At 41.6% G+C, this 18967-nt stretch overlaps 1 protein-coding gene across 1 annotated transcript in view; it reads left to right on the top strand.

Annotated features, from left to right (window-relative positions):
- The window catches only part of LOC123750485 (sphingomyelin phosphodiesterase-like), a 179155-nt gene extending 161475 nt beyond the window's left edge, over positions 1 to 17680 (top strand). Inside the window, exon 12 of the mRNA XM_069319558.1 lies at positions 17606 to 17680. Within this exon, the coding sequence (XP_069175659.1) occupies positions 17606 to 17665 (60 nt within the window). The 3' untranslated portion in view covers positions 17666 to 17680. The remainder of the gene's footprint in view (positions 1 to 17605) is intronic.
- Positions 17681 to 18967: the final 1287 nt, after the last annotated feature.

The following is an 18967-nucleotide window of genomic DNA, read 5'->3' as shown; positions in this document are numbered from 1 at the left end:
GTCACCTTCGTTCATTAGAGAAACTTTCCAATCCATATTCGTTGACCAAAGTTATTCTCAGTCATCAAAGTGATCTCTAATTCACCTTCGTTCTCCAAAAGTTGTTCTCTAAGACACCTTCGTTCATCAAAGAAACTCTCCTTCTTCCATCATGTTATTCTTTAAGACATCTTCAGTCATAAAATTTCTCTCCAAAATGTAACTATTTCAGCTTTTCATACCAAACCTGCACTTCTGTTAAAACATATTTTCTTAGTCGCTTTACCCTAAAACTGTTCTCTGAACTACACTGTTCAAACCTACGTAACCTATCCTCTCCACCCAATGTTACTTAGTTAACGTAACGTTCCTAAACCTAACTTTACTTATCCTAACTTAACTTACCTTACCTTTACCTATCTTACCTAACTTAACCTGCATAACCTAACTTTATCTATCCTAACATAACTTACCTTACCTTACCTATCTTACCTAACTTTACCTATCTTACCTAACCTAACCTGCATAACCTAACTTTACCTATCCTAACATAACTTACCTTACCTTACCTATCTTACCTAACTTCACCTATCTTACCTAACTTAACTTAAACTTCATAACCTAACTTTACCTATCCTAACATAACTTACCTTACCTTACCTATCATACCTAACTTACCTAACCTAACATACCTACATTTACCTACATTTACCTAACTTAACCTAACCTAACCTAACCTGCTTAACCTAACTTACCTACATTACCTAACTTAACCTAACTTACATGATTTAACCTAACTTATCCTGCTTAACCTAACTTACCTTACCTTACCTAACTTAACCTAACTTACATAACTTAACCAAACTTACCTAACTTAACCTAACTTACCTACATTTACCTAACTTAACCTGCTTAACCTAACTTTACCTATCCTAACTTAACTTACCTAACTTATCGTGCTTAACCTAACTTACATAATTTAACCTAACTTATCCTGCTTAACCTAACTTACCTTACCTTACCTAACTTAACCTGCTTAACCTAACTTACATAACTTAACCTAACAAACCTAACTTAACCTAACTTACCTACATTACCTAACTTATCCTGCTTAACCTAACTTACATAATTTAACCTAACGTACCTTACCTTACCTAACTTAACCTGCTTAACCTAACTTACATAACTTAACCTGCTTAACCTAACTTACATAACTTATCTTACCTATCCTAACGTAACCTAACTTGCTTTACCTAAATTAATCTTACATTCCCAAACTGATGTATCCTAACTTATCTAGTCCAAACAGATATGATCTAGCTTACATAATTATTCCTGCTTGTCTTTTGTGTTTCGTCAATCATTGGCTCATATTCATTTACTCATTTCAAGGGTTAATTTTTCAAATGGATATTTTTGCATTTCAAGTGTTATTTGTTTAAGATTGGGTGTTTAACCATTTCAAAGGATTTTTGTTATATATGGGAATTTACTCATTTCAAGGGTTAATTTCTCAAATGGACATTTTTACATTTCAAGTGTTATTTGTTTAAGATTGGGTGTTTAACCATTTCAAAGGATTTTTGTTATATATGGGAATTTACTCGTTTCAAGGGCTAATTTCTCAAATGGTCATTTTTGCAGATCAAGGGTTATTTGTTAAAGTTCGTCAAGTTGCTCATAAGTTGTATTTATTATGTTTGTTATCATTTATTCTTATTCCCCAACCCCTTAACCTAACCTCTTGTAATCTTAGTGTATTTAGTAGGTTCTATCATATGTTCTTATTCCCCAACCCCTTAACCTAACCTCTTGTAATCTTAGTGTATTTAGTAGGTTCTATCATATGTTCTTATTCCCCAACCCCTTAACCTAACCTCTTGTAATCTTAGTGTATTTAGTAGGTTCTATCATATGTTCTTATTCCCCAACCCCTTAACCTAACCTCTTGTAATCTTAGTGTATTTAGTAGGTTCTATCATATGTTCTTATTCCCCAACCCTTTAGCCTAACCTTTCAGATGTAGTTTATTGTGTTTTTGAATATATTATCCTTTTCCTAACCTTTCAGATGTAGTTTTGTTTCTCCTTTTTGTATATTTTTACTCAAACCCACCATCCCACTTATCCTTCTTTCCTTCTTTTACTTTGTTTTCACATATAAGTTCTTTCTTTATCTTAGTAATAATAAAATTACAATAGTAAAGAATCAGATCTACTAAGACTTGAAATTGAGAAAAAAACAAGAGAGCAAGGGACTGAGAGCCTGAAAAGAGGAGAAAGAGTAAGAGAGAGGGGGGAGGAAGAGCATGGGAGCACTAAGACTTGAATTTGAGAAAAAGAAAAATAAGTGAATGAGAGTGAGGGTGAGAGAATGGGAGCATTAAGACTTGAATTTGAGAAACAAGAGAGCATTTGAGCAAATGAGTGAGAGAGAGGGGGAGGAAGAGAGAGTATAAGGGAGAGAGATAGAAAAGGAGGGTTAGAAGGAGTAGGAGAAAAAAAGTAAAAGAAGGAAAGAAGGTTAAGTGGGATGGTGGGTTTGGGTAAAAATATACAAAAAGGAGAAACAAAACTACATCTGAAAGGTTAGGAAAAGGATAATATATTCAAAAACACTATAAACTACATCTGAAAGGTTAGGTTAAAGGGTTGGGGAATAAGAACATATGATAGAACCTACTAAATACACTAAGATTACAAGAGGTTAGGTTAAGGGGTTGGGGAATAAGAACATATGATAGAACCTACTAAATACACTAAGATTACAAGAGGTTAGGTTAAGGGGTTGGGGGAATAAGAATAAATGATAACAAACATAATAAATACAACTTATGAGCAACTTGACGAACTTTAACAAATAACCCTTGATCTGCAAAAATGACCATTTGAGAAATTAGCCCTTGAAACGAGTAAATTCCCATATATAACAAAAATCCTTTGAAATGGTTAAACACCCAATCTTAAACAAATAACACATGAAATGTAAAAATGTCCATTTGAGAAATTAACCCTTGAAATGAGTAAATTCCCATATATAACAAAAATCCTTTGAAATGGTTAAACACCCAATCTTAAACAAATAACACTTGAAATGCAAAAATATCCATTTGAGAAATTAACCCATGAAATGAGTAAATGAATATGAGCCAATGATTGACGAAACACAAAAGACAAGCAGGAATAATTATGTAAGTTAGATCATATCTGTTTGGACTAGATAAGTTAGGATACATCAGTTTGGGAATGTAAGATTAATTTAGGTAAAGCAAGTTAGGTTACGTTAGGATAGGTAAGATAAGTTATGTAAGTTAGGTTAAGCAGGTTAAGTTATGTAAGTTAGGTTAAGCAGGTTAAGTTAGGTAAGGTAAGGTAAGTTAGATTAAATTATGTAAGTTAGGTTAAGCAGGTTTAGTTAGGTAATGTAGGTAAGTTAGGTTAAGTTAGGTTTGTTAGGTTAAGTTATGTAAGTTAGGTTAAGCAGGTTAAGTTAGGTAAGGTAAGGTAAGTTAGGTTAAGCAGGATAAGTTAGGTTAAATTATGTAAGTTAGGTTAAGCAGGATAAGGTAGGTAAGTTAAGTTAGGATAGGTAAAGTTAGGTTAAGCAGGTTAAGTTAGGTAAATGTAGGTAAGTTAGGTTAAGTTAGGTAAGTTTGGTTAAGTTATGTAAGTTAGGTTAAGCAGGTTAAGTTAGGTAAGGTAAGGTAAGTTAGGTTAAGCAGGATAAGTTAGGTTAAATTATGTAAGTTAGGTTGAGTTAGGTAATGTAGGTAAGTTAGGTTAAGCAGGTTAGGTTAGGTTAAGTTAGGTAAATGTAGGTAAGTTAGGTTAGGTAAGTTAGGTATGATAGGTAAGGTAAGGTAAGTTATGTTAGGATAGGTAAAGTTAGGTAAGATAGGTAAGGTAAGGTAAGTTATGTTAGGATAGGTAAAGTTAGGTTATGAAGGTTAAGTTAAGTTAGGTAAGATAGGTAAAGTTAGGTAAGATAGGTAAGGTAAGGTAAGTTATGTTAGGATAGGTAAAGTTAGGTTATGCAGGTTAGGTTAGGTAAGATAGGTAAAGTTAGGTAAGATAGGTAAGGTAAGGTAAGTTATGTTAGGATAGATAAAGTTAGGTTATGCAGGTTAAGTTAGGTAAGATAGGTAAAGGTAAGGTAAGTTAAGTTAGGATAGGTAAAGTTAGGTTTAGGAACGTTACGTTAACTAAGTAACATTGGGTGGAGAGGATAGGTTACGTAGGTTTGAACAGTGTAGTTCAGAGAACAGTCTTAGGGTAAAGCGACTAAGAAAATATGTTTTAACAGAAGTGCAGGTTTGGTATGAAAAGCTGAACTAGTTACATTTTGGAGAGAAATTTTATGACTGAAGATGCCTTAAAGAATAACATGATGGAAGAAGGAGAGTTTCTTTGATGAACGAAGGTGTCTTAGAGAACAACTTTTGGAGAACGAAGGTGAATTAGAGATCACTTTGATGACTGAGAATAACTTTGGTCAACGAATATGGATTGGAAAGTTTCTCTAATGAACGAAGGTGACTTAACGATTAACTTTTATGATTTAGAGAACATCTTTGATGTCTTAGATAGCAACATTGATGTCTTAGAGAACAACTTTTGATGACTGTGAGAATAACTTTTATGTCTTAGAGAACAACTTTGATGAGCAAGATTAACTTTAGATGTCTCTGAGAATAACTTTTATGTCTTAGAGAACAACTTTGATGAGCAAGATTAACTTTAGATGTCTCTGAGAATAACTTTTATAACATGGAAATTAACTTTAATGAACAAAAGTGAGTTACAGAATAACTTTGATGACTCTGTGAATAACTTTGATGACTTTGAGAACAAGTTTGATAGCTCTTAGAATAACTTTGATGACTTTGAGAATGTCTTTGAGAACATGAATAGTATTTTGTTAGCTCAGAGAATAACTTTTATGTCTTAGAGAAGAACATTGATGGCTTAGAGAGAATATCTTTGATGAAAGATGATGTCTTGGATTAACTTTGACGTCTCTTGGAATAACTTTGATGACTTTGAGAACAAGTTTGATAGCTCTGAGAATGACTTTTATGCCTCTGAGATTAACTTTAATGAACGAAGATGTCTTAGAAAGTTTCTCTGACGAACGAAAGGTTACTTAGAGAATAACTTTTATGTCTCTGAGACAAAAATCAGGTTTTGATGAACTTTGATGTCTCAAAGGATGTCTTTGATGTCTCAAAGGATGTCTTTGAGTGCAACTTTGATGAACGAGAGTGAGTTAGAGATTACCTTTGTTAACTCTGAGATTAACTTTGATGAACGAGAAAATACTTTTTGATGAAAGATGATGTCTTAGATTAACTTTGACGTCTTTGAGTAACTCCTTGATGTCTCGAAGAGCGTCTTTGACTATATTTCTTACTTAACGACATGTAATTTTAGTTAGGAACAATGATGAATATGACTATTTTAGCGAAGTGAAAGGTTACTTTAGTTAAGAACAATGTTGGAAAGAGGCTACACATGACTATTTAGATGAGAGAAGTGATATTTCAGTTAAGAAAATGACAGGGAAACATGATGAAGTAACAATTTTTTTAGTTGACTGATGAATACTTTTAGTTAAGCAAAAAAGACAAAATACGATGAGGGAGATTATTTTTGTGCTCCCCAAAGTATAAATGTCAGTTAAGAACAGCGATGAAGGATATCTTTGGTTATTTTTTCTTACTTGACAAAACATATTTTTAGTTAGGAACAATGATGATGAATATGACTTTTTCTGTTGATTGATGGGTAATTTTAGTTATGAAATGACAATGAAACATGAAGAACATGACTTTTTCTGTACTCCCTAAAGTATAATGTCAGTTAAGAACGGCGATGAAAGATATCTTTGGTTATCTTTTCTTACTTGACGAAACATAATGGCTGTTACGAAATGATGAACAAGACTATTTTTAGTTGAATGACGATGGATAAAGTTAGTTATGATCAGTGTTGGAAAGATTCCTTTGACTATTTTTTGGTTGAATGGATAATAAGTTTAGTTGAGAAATGAGGAAAGTGACTATGTTTTAGTTGATTGGCGAAAGATTTTTAGTTAGGAAGTTACAAGAAAGGTTTGTCTTTGTAAATTTGGAACTGAATAAAGTGTAAATTTGTTTAAGAACGGGGTTGGTACAACTATTAAGTTGACTACGAGAATTACTTTGACATAGTTTTGCAAATAAAAACTCGGTGACTAAAATTGTTGAGGGAACTGTATTGCAGTATAATATTATTTGACGAAGAACTAGTTAGTGAATGGAAGAAACAAATTGGTTTAAAGAAACAAACAAAGAACATAAAAAAATTGAGGTTAAGTAGGGGAATGAACACAGTGAACACAGAAAACATGTAAGAAAAAGTTGATGAATAGAGTGAACATGCAGGGAATATGAACTTATAGAGAATATGAAGACATGATAAGGAACATAGGGAATACAAAGAATGAACACTGAACATGTGAAGAACAAGCTAAGAACATTGAGAACATGAATATTGAGTATAAAAGTTATACAGAGAACATATGATGTACATGAAAACATGACAAAGAACATAGTGAACATACGGGGAAAATGATAGAAAACAGAAAAAATGAGAAAAACAGGTGAAAAGAATTGAACTGAGCATGCAGTGAACATTTGTAGAACATGGAATGAACACAGAAAACATGGAAAAAATGTGAAGAATAAGCTAAGAACATTGAGAACATGAATATTGAGTATAAAAGTTATACGGAGAACATATGATGTACATGAAAACATGACAAAGAACATAGAGAACATACGGGGAAAATGGTAGAAAACAGAAAAAAGAGAAAAACAGGTGAAAAGAATTGAACTGAGCATGCTGTGAACATTTGTAGAACATGGAATGAACACAGAAAACATGGAAAAAATGTGAAGAACACAGCTGAATATAGAGAAATTATGCAAATGCAGTATGATTATTGAAGGTTTGGATACGTTGGGGATGAGAATGGTAAGGTGATTACTCTGATAAACAGATAGGCTGGAGAGGGACTTGATCGGATGTAATTATGTTCGATGATCTAAGACTGAGGAAATGGAGGTTGGCTAATGTCCAGATTAATTTTACTACGTTAGAAATAAGGTGATCTTAAATCTCGGGGTGATTTAGTTGGAAAATAAAGAACTTGTACAAAATGAACTAAGCTGGGGGACAAGAGTTGAAACTTGATAACTGAACTGGGTTTTATTTACTATGTCTGAAAATGTAGTTGGGTGTTTAAATCTCAGGGGGATTTGGACTGATAGTAATGAATTTACAGGAGTGAACTTGGACAGAGGACAAGAGCTAGAGTTTTATAATTGTTTTCATCATATTTACTATATCTGAAATACAGAGGGTAAAAATTTCAGGGAATTGATAGGATATTAACAAAGACTTGAGGGTGGAGTAGGGTGGGGGACGAGAGCTGGAGCTCGGTAACTAAATTACTGTATTGAACTACGTTTGAAATATGATTATTTTTAAATTTTAGAGGGATTGGACTGTTAGTTTTCATTATACGACAGGGGACTAAGGCGGGGATAGGAGCTGGAGCTCGATATCAAATTATTGTATTTTAATACGTTTGAAATAGCTGTGTTTTAAATCTCGAAGAAAATGATTGGATACTAAAGAAGATGTATTAGTAAAACTAGTCCCTGACTTTGTTTATATATGTAAAACTGAATAGTTTAATGAAAAGGAACTATGAATGAACAATATGAAGGAGAGAGAGAGAGACGGTCCAGATATTATGGAGAAGATAAGATAAGATAAGATAAGAGGTGACCTGAAGGCCGCGTCTGGCTGACGGTCTAAAAGTAAACACAGGTGCTGCGACAGATTGCGAGGTAAGGGGGGGAGGGAGGGGGTGTGAGGTACAAGCGGGGGATGCAGGGGGAGGGAAAGGTGAGGGAGGGGGGATGGCAGGGAAATGATTCAGATATACAAGTTTCTAAGTAAGAAACAAATAAGAACTTTTAACAAAACTCGTATGACCTTATTTCATGATAAGAACTTTAACAAACTTCTAAGGTCTCGGAAAAAATTTTCATCATAAGAACTTTAACAAACTCGTATGACATTATTTTTCATTATAAGAACTTTAACAACTTCTAAAATCTGTGACTGACAAAATTTACCTGAAAACCCTGGCTCATAAACACGAATTTGAATTTCTCCCATAAGACCTTTAACAAACTTCTAAGTCTCGGAAATTATTTTCATCATAAGAACTTTAACAAACTTCTAAAATCTGCGACACAAAATTTACCTGAAAACCCTGGCTCCCACACACGATATTTGACCTGAAAACCATGGCTCCCACACACGATATTTGACCTGAAAACCATGGCTCCCACACACGATATTTGACCTGAAAACCATGGCTCCCACACACGATATTTGACCTGAAAACCATGGCTCCCACACACGATATTTGACCTGAAAACCATGGCTCCCACACACGATATTTGACCTGAAAACCATGGCTCCCACACACGATATTTGCCCAAAACAAAATATCGTCTGTGGCACGTCATCCTTACTACTGGCAGGCACAGTGCTTCTGCTCCTTCCTTTTGTATCCGTGGTGAGATTCCATCTGGGCCTATAGCCTTTGTCACATCTAACTCTAGCACAAGCTTCCTCACCTCCCCAATTAAGATTTGGGATGGGACGGAGAGGGAGGGGGGGAGGAATTGTGCCCAACCACTTGGGCTGGACAGTAGAGCGGCGGTCTCGCTTCATGCAGGTCGGCGTTCAATTCTCGACCGTCCAAGTGGTTGGGCACCATTTCTCCCCCCCCCCCCGTCCCATCCCAAATCCTAATACTGACCCCTTCCAAGCGCGGTATAGTCGTAATGGCTTGGCGCTTTCCCCTGATAGTTCCCTTCCCTTCACCCACTGGGAATCCCAAAGTCCTATAGAGGTGCCTGAATATCTATTCCCTCTCTTATCTCTGGAACTTCTCCTTGTGTGAGTTTCGATTGGTGATATGTGGGAATACCTTTACAACGGCAGATCTGAACCTGATCTTGAATAAGGATGGAATACATTTTAGGTTTTACTGCAATCAGTTCCTTGATGATTTTAGCTTCAACTTTTGATTTTAGCAAATCTGAAAGATTTCACCTGGGCTGTGCAGAATTATCTCCAGCATGCACAAACAGGAAAGGAATTTACCGGGTTTATAAAGATGACAAATTAATGTGGGAGAACATAACTAAACTGATGAAAAACATTCCCGAGTCACAGAGATTATCATTCACAGAAAAGCTACCAGGGATATATGCGGACTGTGAAAAGAAAACACTGGATAACGACCAAAACTCAGGAACAGGTAGTTCAGAGAACCGCAGCAGTAGTGTGGAGGAAGAAGGTATTGTGGTACAAAATAACAGCAATATTACAGAGCCAGGTAATATAAACAATGAGAGCAACAATGAGACAGAGTGCAAAAATGAAGGAATTGGGACGAAAGACGGAGATGGCTCCAATAAAGAGGTAGACAAGACAGGCACAGGTATAAATACCTTGAAAAACGCAAAAACTGAAAATATTTGCAAATTCTACGCTCAAGGAATATGCAAATATGGAAAATTAGGAGCAAAATGCATATTTCTGCATCCTCGAAAATGCAATAACATGTTGGCGAGGGGTACATGCCGTTTTGGAACAGGGTGTAAATACTTCCATCCTAAATTATGTCAATTTTCAATTAGGGACAAAAAATGCTACAATCTTCAGTGTCCGGAATGCCACGTGAGAGGTACACAGCGTTATATACGGGAAGATCATATGACACTACTGGATTTTTTTTAGAGGAAGGCAGAAACAGAGTAGAAAATATAAGAGAGAGGAACAGTCAGATGGAACCACTACAGGATTTCAGAGGGGAAGGGAGATACCCACAAGACTGGAATACAAATTATCAACAAGCACACAGGTACTACACCAGACAACACCCGTCCTACTACCAAAACTGGACGAACCACTTCCAAAGCAACACACCCTGGACCTGGGTAGAGGGGGGGTTGGGGGGGGGGGAGAACTACCAAAGCCCACCAGAAGTGACACGCAATGTGGGAAATCATTCATATTTGCAAACATACAAGGCTTGAAACCAAAATCAAGAAAAAAAGTTAAGTTCATAAATGACCTAATAGAATCGAACTCAATATTTGGTGCATTTACAGAAACCCATACAAAAGACCACATGGATAGTGAAATCTGGATTCCGATTTATAATCTATATAAATGTGGCAGAGTAATTAGGTCAAGTGGAGGAGTAGGTCTGTATATTAAAGAGGAGCTGGCATGCACAGAGCTCCTGAATTCGTCCAATGAGGTGGTAGAGGTACTTGGAATCAAGGTAGATAATATGAATCTACTTATTATTTTAATATACAAACCGCCAGATGCCACAATTGAGGAATTCACTGAACAGATCCACAAAATAGAGAATATCCTTGATAACCTAGCAAACCCAGTACCAGATATCATCTTCCTTGGAGACTTCAATCTACCCAGTTTAAAATGAAGAATAGTAAACAATAACATTATAGCAGGAAATCAACCTGGAAATAACCAACCACAGGTCAGAGAACTACCGAGCTTCTGTGACAAATTCTCGCTCAGTCAGCAGATTACAGAACCAACTAGGAACGAGAACAAGCTGGACCTGATATTCACGAACAAAGATGAGTTAATCAGAGACATTAGTGTCTCAGACACTACGTACTCGGACACGAGCTCATTGAAGTGCAAACTAACATTAATAACGGTAGTACGCCCAAGAGAAACAACAAGCGAGAAGGGTTATTCAATAAATTCAATTTAATAATAAAAGGATAGATTGGGAGAAAATAAACAGAGAACTTACAAACATTTAATGGGAAAATGTTCTAAGAGATAAAAATCCTACACAAGGAATAGAAAAACTGACATCTGAAGCATATGAAGTCTGTCTGAAACATCTTCCTTTGAGGAAAGCCAGAAAGAGGTTAAATGTAGAAAGAGAACGCAGACGACATTACAAAAGAAGGAAGAAATTAACGGAAATGCTTAAGCAGACACGACTCTCCATACAAAGAAAAAATAATTTAAACAGGGAGATTGAAGAAATCGAACAGAGACTGAAGAATCCCTATCAGACTGAAGAAAGGCAACTAGAAAAGAAAGCAATTCAAGAAATAAAGAAAAAAACAAAATATTTTTTTCACATATGCTAAATCAAAACCGAAAACTATTGCCAGTATTGGACCTATTCGTATTAGTGAGGGTTCATACACTGAGGATGACAAAGAAATTAGCGAAATTCTGAAAAAGCAGTATGAGTACATGTTTAGCATTCCGATACACAGCATGAAAGTGGAAGATTCGGACAATTTCTTTATGAATGATATCCAAACACCTGTAAATATAACTGATATCAACATGAACGTAGCAGATTTTGAAAGAGAAATTGACAATATGTCCATGCACTCAGCCCCGAGTTCAGACTCAAGGAATTCAATATTTATAAAGAAATGCAATGTGCCAGTAGCACAGGCACTCAGTATAGTGTGGAGGAAGAGCTTAGACACAGGGGAGATACCAGATGTGCTTAAAGCAGCAGACATTGCCCCTCTACACAAGGGAGGTAGCAAAGCATTGACAAAGAATTATAGACCAGTTGCACTAATGTTACACATAATTTATTACAGTCATTAATCACGTATTTGAGAGAGTGATCAGGAGTCAGGTCACAAGATTCATGGAAACCAATGACCTCCACAATCCAGGCCAACATGGATTTAGAGCAGGAAAATCATGCCTCTCACAGCTACTTGACCACTATGACAAAATCACTGAGGTCAATGGGTATAACTGGTAAAGTAGGACGCTGGATACTCAATTTCCTGTCGAACAGAGCACAAAGAGTAACAGTCAATCAAGTAAAATCGAGTTCGAGAGCAGTTAAAAGCTCTGTGCCTTAAGGTACAGTCCTTGCACCACTGCTGTTCCTTATTCTCATATCAGATATAGACAAAAATACAAATCACAGCTTCGTGTCATCCTTTGCAGATCATACAAAAATCAGTATGAAAATTACCTCTGCTGAAGACATTGATAAACTACAAACAGATGTTAAAAAAGTTTTCGATTGGGCAGCAAAAAATAACATGATGTTTAACGGTGATAAATTCCAGGTACTCAGATACGGCAAAAATGAGGATCTGAAACATAATACAGGGTACAAAACACAATCGAATCTGCCCATAGTAGGAAAACAGCATGTCAAGGATTTGGGAATAATGGTGTCCGACGACCTAACATTTAGGGAGCATAACCAAGCAAGTATTGCGTCAGCCAGAAAAATGATAGAATGGGTTACGAGAACCTTCAAGTCCAGAGATCTCATCACAATGGTTGTACTCTTCAAATCACTTGTGTTGTCCCGTCTTGAGTACTGCTCAGTACTCACTTACCCCTTCAGAGCAGGAGAGATTGCTGAAATAGAGGGAATACAGAGAACATATACGGCATACATAGACGAGATAAAGCACCTAAATTATTGGGATCGTCTCTAAGCTCTCCAAATGTACTCACTAGAAAGGTGATGAGAGAGATACCAAATAATATACACATGGAAAATACTGGAGGGACAGGTCCCAAATCTGCACAGTAAAATAACAACGTACTGGAGTGAACGACATGGAAGAAAATGTAGAATAGAACCAGTGAAGAGTAGAGGTGCCATGGGCACAATCAGAGAACACTGTATGAACATCAGAGGTCCACGGTTGTTCAACGTCCTACCAGCGAGCATCAGAAATATTGCCGGAACAACCGGGGACATCTTCAAGAGGAAACCAGATTGTTTTCTTCAAGGAGTGCCGGACCAGCCGGGCTGTGATGGGTATGTGGGCCTGAGGGCCGCTCCAAGCAACCGCCAGGTGGACCAAACTTTCACAAGTCAAGTTTGGCCTCAGGCCGGGCTTGGGGCGTAGAAGAACTCCCAGAACCCCATCAACCAGGTATCAACCAGCCAGCCAGTCCTCCTGCCCTACCTCTAGCCAGCCAGTAGACCAGTCCGCCCACTAGCGAGCCAGTCGACCAGTCCGCCCACTAGCGAGCCAGTCCCCCCACCGGCCCATTAGCTAGCCAGTCCTCTTGCCGGCCCACTAACCACCCAGTCCTCCTGCCCACTCTCTAGCTAGCCAGGCCACCTGCCTACCCACTAGGAAGCCAGTTCACCTGCCCGGCCTCTTGCCAGCCAGTCCTCCTGCCCGCCCTCTAGCCAGACAGTCCACCCCTGCCCGCCCACTAGTCAGCTAGTCCTCCTGACAGCCCACTAGCCAGCTAGTCCATCTGTACGCCCACTAGCTAGCCAGTCCACCGCCCAAACACTTGAAATCCAGTACACCTGTCCGTCCACTTGCCAGCCAGTCCAACTAACCGCTCACTAACCAGCAAGTTCTCCTGATCTCCAACAAACCAGCCAGTCCATCTTCCCTTCCACTAGCCAGACAGTCCACCCTCCCAATCACTAACTAGGCAGTCCACCTCTCCGCCCATTTACAAGCTAGTCCACCTGCACGATCACTAGCCAGCAATCCATCTGCCTGCCCACTAGCTAGCCAGTCCCCCTGCAAGCCTACTAGCCAGCCAGTCCACCTGCCCGCCCAATAGTCAGCCTGTCCACCAGCCCGCACACTATCTGACCGCACACTAACCGGCCAGTCTACCTGCCCGCCCACTAGCAAGCCAGTCCACTTGTTTGCCCACAAGCATGAAAGTTCACCTGCCTGCCCACTCGCCAGCAAATCCACCTGCTGCCCTCTAATCAGCCAGTCCACCTATCCGCCCACTAGCTACCCAGTCCACCTGCCCACTTACTAGCCAGACAGTCCACTGCGCACCCACTAGCCAGTCAGTTCAACTGCCCGCCCACTAGCCAGTCAGTGCTCCGGCCTGCCTTCCCTCTTGCCAGATAGTCAACCTGCTGCCCACTAGCCAGCCAGTCCTACTACCCGCTCACTAGACAGCCAGTCCTCCTGCCTGTACTCTAGCCAGGCAGTCCACATGCTCGCCCACTAGCAAGCAAGTCCACCTGCCCGCCCATTATTAAGACATTACACCTGCCCGCCCACAAGCCAACCAGTCCTCCTACCCTCCCTCTAGACAGATAGTCTAGACTCACAAGCCTGATAGTCCACCTGCCCGACCACTTCCCAGCAAGTCCACATACCCACCCACTGGCCAGTCATTCCACCTGCCCGCCCATTAGCCAGCCAGTCCTCCTGCTCGTCCACTAGCCAACCAGGCAATCTGCCCGGCCACCAGCCTGCAAGTACACCTGCCCGCCCACTAGGCAAACGGTACACCTGCCCGCCCACTAGCCATTCAGGCCTCCTGCCCTTTTACTAGCCAGCCAGAGTACCTGCCCGTCCATTAGACAGCCAGTCCTTCTGCCCGCCCACTAGCAAGTCAGTCTACCTGCCCGACTACTTGTCAGCCAGTCCACCTACCCGTCAACTATCCAGCCTGTCTTCCAGACCATACTCGAGCCATCCACTCTACCTGTCAAGCCACTAGTCATTCAGTCCATTGGCTACTAGCCAGCCAATCCCCCTGCCCACGCACTAAACATTCAGTCCACCGGACCGCCCACTAGCCAGCCGGTCCTCATGGCCTCCCACTAGCCACCCAGTCCACCTGGCCGCCCACTAGCAAGACAATCCACCTGCCCGCCCACTAGCCAGCCATTCCGCCTGCCCCCACCCCCACTAGCAGGCCAGTCCACCTTCCAGCCTACTAAATAGCCAATCCACCTGCCTGCCCACTAGTCAGCCAGTTCTCCTACCCGCCAGGTCAGCCACCTACCAGGTCAGCTAGCCATCCTTTCTTCTTGCCCGTACACTAGCCATTCAATCCACCTGCCAGCCCACTATCCAGCCAATCCATCTACCCTCCAACTAACCATCCAGTTCACTTGTCCGCCCAATAGCTAAAGGAATCCCCCCTGCCCGTGCACTTGGCAACCAGTTTACCTGCCCGCCCACTAGCCAGCCAGTCCTCCTGCCTTATCACAAGCCATCCAGTCCTCCTGCCTGCCCACTAGCCAGTCAGTTCATCTGCCAGCGCACTAGCCAGGGAATCCCCCTACCCATGCAGTTGACAGCCAGTCGACCTGCCCGCCCACTAGCCAGCCAGTGCTCCAGCCCTATCATTAGTCAACCAGTCCTCATGCCCTCCCACTAGCCAGCCAGTCTACCTGCCAGCCACTAGCTACCCATTCCACCACCCTGTCCAATAGTAAGCCAGTCCACCTACCCGCCGACTAGCTAGCCAGTCTTGCTGCCAGCACACTAGGCATCCTGTACTATTGCCCGCCCACTAGACAGACAGTTCACCTGCCCGCCCACTAGCCAGCCAGTCCACCTTCCCGTCAACTAGTCAGCCTGTCTTCCAGCCAGTACACGAGCAATCCAGTCCACTTGCCCGACCACTAGCCATTCAGTCCGCCGGCCCGGCCACTAGCCATGCAATCCACCTGCCAGCCTACTAGCCAGCCAGTTCTCTTGCCCACCCACTATCCAGCCAGACCACCTCTTAAGCCACTAGCCACCCAGACCACCTTCCCGGCCACTAGCCAGTCAGTCCTCCTGCCTTCTCTCTTGCCAGATAGTCAACCTGCTGCCCACTAGCAAGCAAGTCCACCTGCCCACCCATTATTAGACATTCCACCTGCCCGCCCATAAGCCAACCAGTCCTCCTACCCTCCCTCTAGACAGATAGTCTAGACCCACAAGCCAGATAGTCCGCCTGCCCGACCACTACCCAGCAAGTCCCCATACCCACCCACTGGAAAGCCAGTCCACCTGCCCGGCCACTAGCCTGCAAGTCCACCTGCCCGCCCAGTAGACAGACAGTACACCTGCCCGCCCACTAGCCATTCCGGAATACTGCCCTCTCACTAGCCAGCCAGTGTACCTGCCCGCCCACTAGACAGCCAGCCCTTCTGCACGCCCACTAGCAAATCAATCCTCCTGCCTTAGCTAGTCAGTTCACCTGCCCCCCCCCCCCCCACTAGCAAGGGAATCCCCCTACCCACACAGTAAACAGCCAGTCGACCAACCCGCCCACTAGCCGGTCAGTCTGTGAGGAGGTGGTTCACCAGCTCACTTACAATAGTGCTCTTATGCCTGTGGGAGCCAGTACACTTGTTAAGTGCACTTGTTAAGTGGGCGGACTTAAGTTTGGTAACCAGCAACCGAAACCTCTAGTGTTTGGGCTCATGTGAGAGCCCCAGTCATCAGCAGTCCATAAATGTTACCCTGGCCGGGGTGGCATGTCTGTGGACAGTGCTAGAGCTGATAGCATCATCTCATTGTATGGCTTTGAGGCCAGACTCAGCTTTGCGCGGGAAACAGCTAGGCCGCCAGCGTGGGCATGTGGGCCTCCCGCGCTCCCTAGCCACTTGAGTGGTTGTCATGGAGACAGCCGCCATCTTGTTAAACATCTTGAGTCGCCACGTTGGTCGGCCATCTTGGAGCTGCCCTAGGGGCTATGCTACACCGTTGCTGATTGGATGAGAGGGGCAGGCTGCTGTATGCCTTCCTCTCATTGGTTATTCCGAGAAGGACGCGGGAAGTAGCTGGTGTAGCAGCATTCTGAACTCAGCCGCCACCTTGTCAAGACGTTCGCTGTACTCAATTCGGCCAAATTGATGTATAGGGCGTCGTGGTGGCTGGACTACTCAGCTGCTGATGCTTCCTGCTTCACCTACGACATCGGTCGTCACAGAATCCGGCCAAAGTCGTCGCTTGGAGGGGTTTAAGACATTGTTATTCAGGGGGTAGAGGTACAGTGATCTGGGATCGGGGAAAATGTGCATACGAGCAGCAACAGATTCGTAGATCCCATACCAGTGTTGATTAGACTTGCTAGTGCTCTGTAGCAGTCGATGGGAACGGGGAAATTCGTGTCAGTGTTAAGGCAAATTTCCCATGTTTTTTGTGAGACACATCGTTGTGCGCGTCACCTGGGTATGAACACTTCACTTCACCGGGGAGTCGAGGGTGCGAACTCAGCCGTGTTGAGTGGGAGGGGTTCGAGTGTGCGCCAATTTTCAGTATAAGTACTATGGTCAGGAACTACCTCCGCTTACGCCACTTGGGACGAGCCAGCCACCTATAGCGGGCTGCCTGATGTATGGGAATGGTGTGTAAAGCCGGCAGTGTGAATGAGTAAGTACCTATGTGTGTATTTCTGGTGATTAGTAGTCTCTAAAGCTTGAATTCGAGGTCAAGTGTTCCGTCACATTGTCACGCAGCACCTGTTCAGGTGGAGTGAATTGTAGGCGAGGAGATTAATCACCTGTGTTGTCATCTTGTCAGTCCAGAGGGACTTAAGTCTGGTGTACACAGACGTACAGTGTGTGTGTGTGTGTGTGGGTACACACGGGAACAGAATATACATAGATTAGCCAAGGACTGAGAGGATGTCCATGTAATAAATTCTTTTATTTCATTGTGGTAATCATTTTTGATCGTCCGTGGGACGGAGTGATATCATTTCCATGTGTGGTCTTGCAGGTGTGGAATTCCAACACTGAGCGCTCAGGTATGTGTAACGCCAGCGATTCCAGGCAATGATTATTGTGGAGTGTGCCACAGTGTGGACTTAAATTTCTTGTATTGTTCCCAGGGCCGTGACAAGTGTGATTTATATAAATATATATTGTGGTTGCAGTATTAATTAACGTAATTTTGGAGAGTTTTGGTGAGTGACGAGGCTGTCTAGAGAGACCGCCCCCGCTCTGTCGAGTAACGTAACTCTCGAGTGTTTATCGGCATGCGTGACCGATAAATCACTCACCCATGTGATTTAAGGAGTGTGAGATTCTCCTTAGTGTTCCCAATAACGTTTGATAGCTGTAGGCTACATGTGTCAGCAGTAATTATGTATATATATATATAATCGTAGTGTCACGGTGCCCAGTGTTATTGTGTTATTTACTGTGTGGTGATTGCAATATATTGACCTATGTTCTAGGGGTCATTTGCAGCAGTAAGTAAGTAAGTGTGTGCAGTATTCTAATATTTGGAAATTAGAGTACTTGCCGTGTGTGTTATTGCAAAGAGGGTTGTTATTTGATGGTGATTGTTGCTAGTGTTGAGCAATCACCGTATGTGATTGCAGTTCAGTAAAACCATTGTGGAGCAGTGTTCTAGAGGGTTCATGTCCTGTAGGTTATTTTACTAGATTCTGCAGTATTGTCATTGCAACCGGATTGTAACGTAAATCACTGTGATTTGTTAGTGTGATTTGTCATTGTCGTGGGGGAACTCGGCTGTAGACGAGTACTTGGATACAAATATATTCTCCTGGTTATCTGGTAGGACATCGAAGTCCAGTATTCAGTGAGGTGATTGCGAGGCAATTAATATAACGTAACCAAGGGAACGCCCATTGCTTTAAGAGAATTTGTTCTTTGACAATTTGAGTAACGTAGAATACATTTGGGTTAATTTACTTTCCTGTAAGCAGCTACGGTAGTCTCGAGGAGCCTAGCCATCAGCCAGATAAGAATTACTGACCGTAATTAACGGTCAGTGGGCCGGGTAATTGACGTGTTTCAGGATGTCAAAGTAATTAATCTCGATCCTTGTTTGATCGACTCACACGTAGGCTACATTGTTCCATTAACGTAACGTCGTTATCTGCCCGGAAGTACCGGCACTTGATTGACTCGTGGGAGGAGTAGCATCATTTTAGAATAACGTAAACGTGGTGCTAATTACTGTTATTAGTCACCTGAATTGGTCTGAGTATGGAAGGCTCAGACGGAATTCATACCTTAATGTAAATTGCTGAGCCAGTGTGAAAGGTTGCGTATTTTAATTGTTTAATTATTGATCTTGAGGATAGTAATTAATTACTCTAAAGGTAAGCAC

The sequence above is a fragment of the Procambarus clarkii genome, chromosome 93 (genome assembly GCF_040958095.1).
Source record: "Procambarus clarkii isolate CNS0578487 chromosome 93, FALCON_Pclarkii_2.0, whole genome shotgun sequence".
Classification (NCBI taxonomy): Eukaryota; Metazoa; Arthropoda; class Malacostraca; order Decapoda; family Cambaridae; genus Procambarus; species Procambarus clarkii.
The sequence above is the reverse complement of the archived record's forward strand: the minus strand, read 5'-3'. Positions and strand labels throughout refer to the sequence as shown.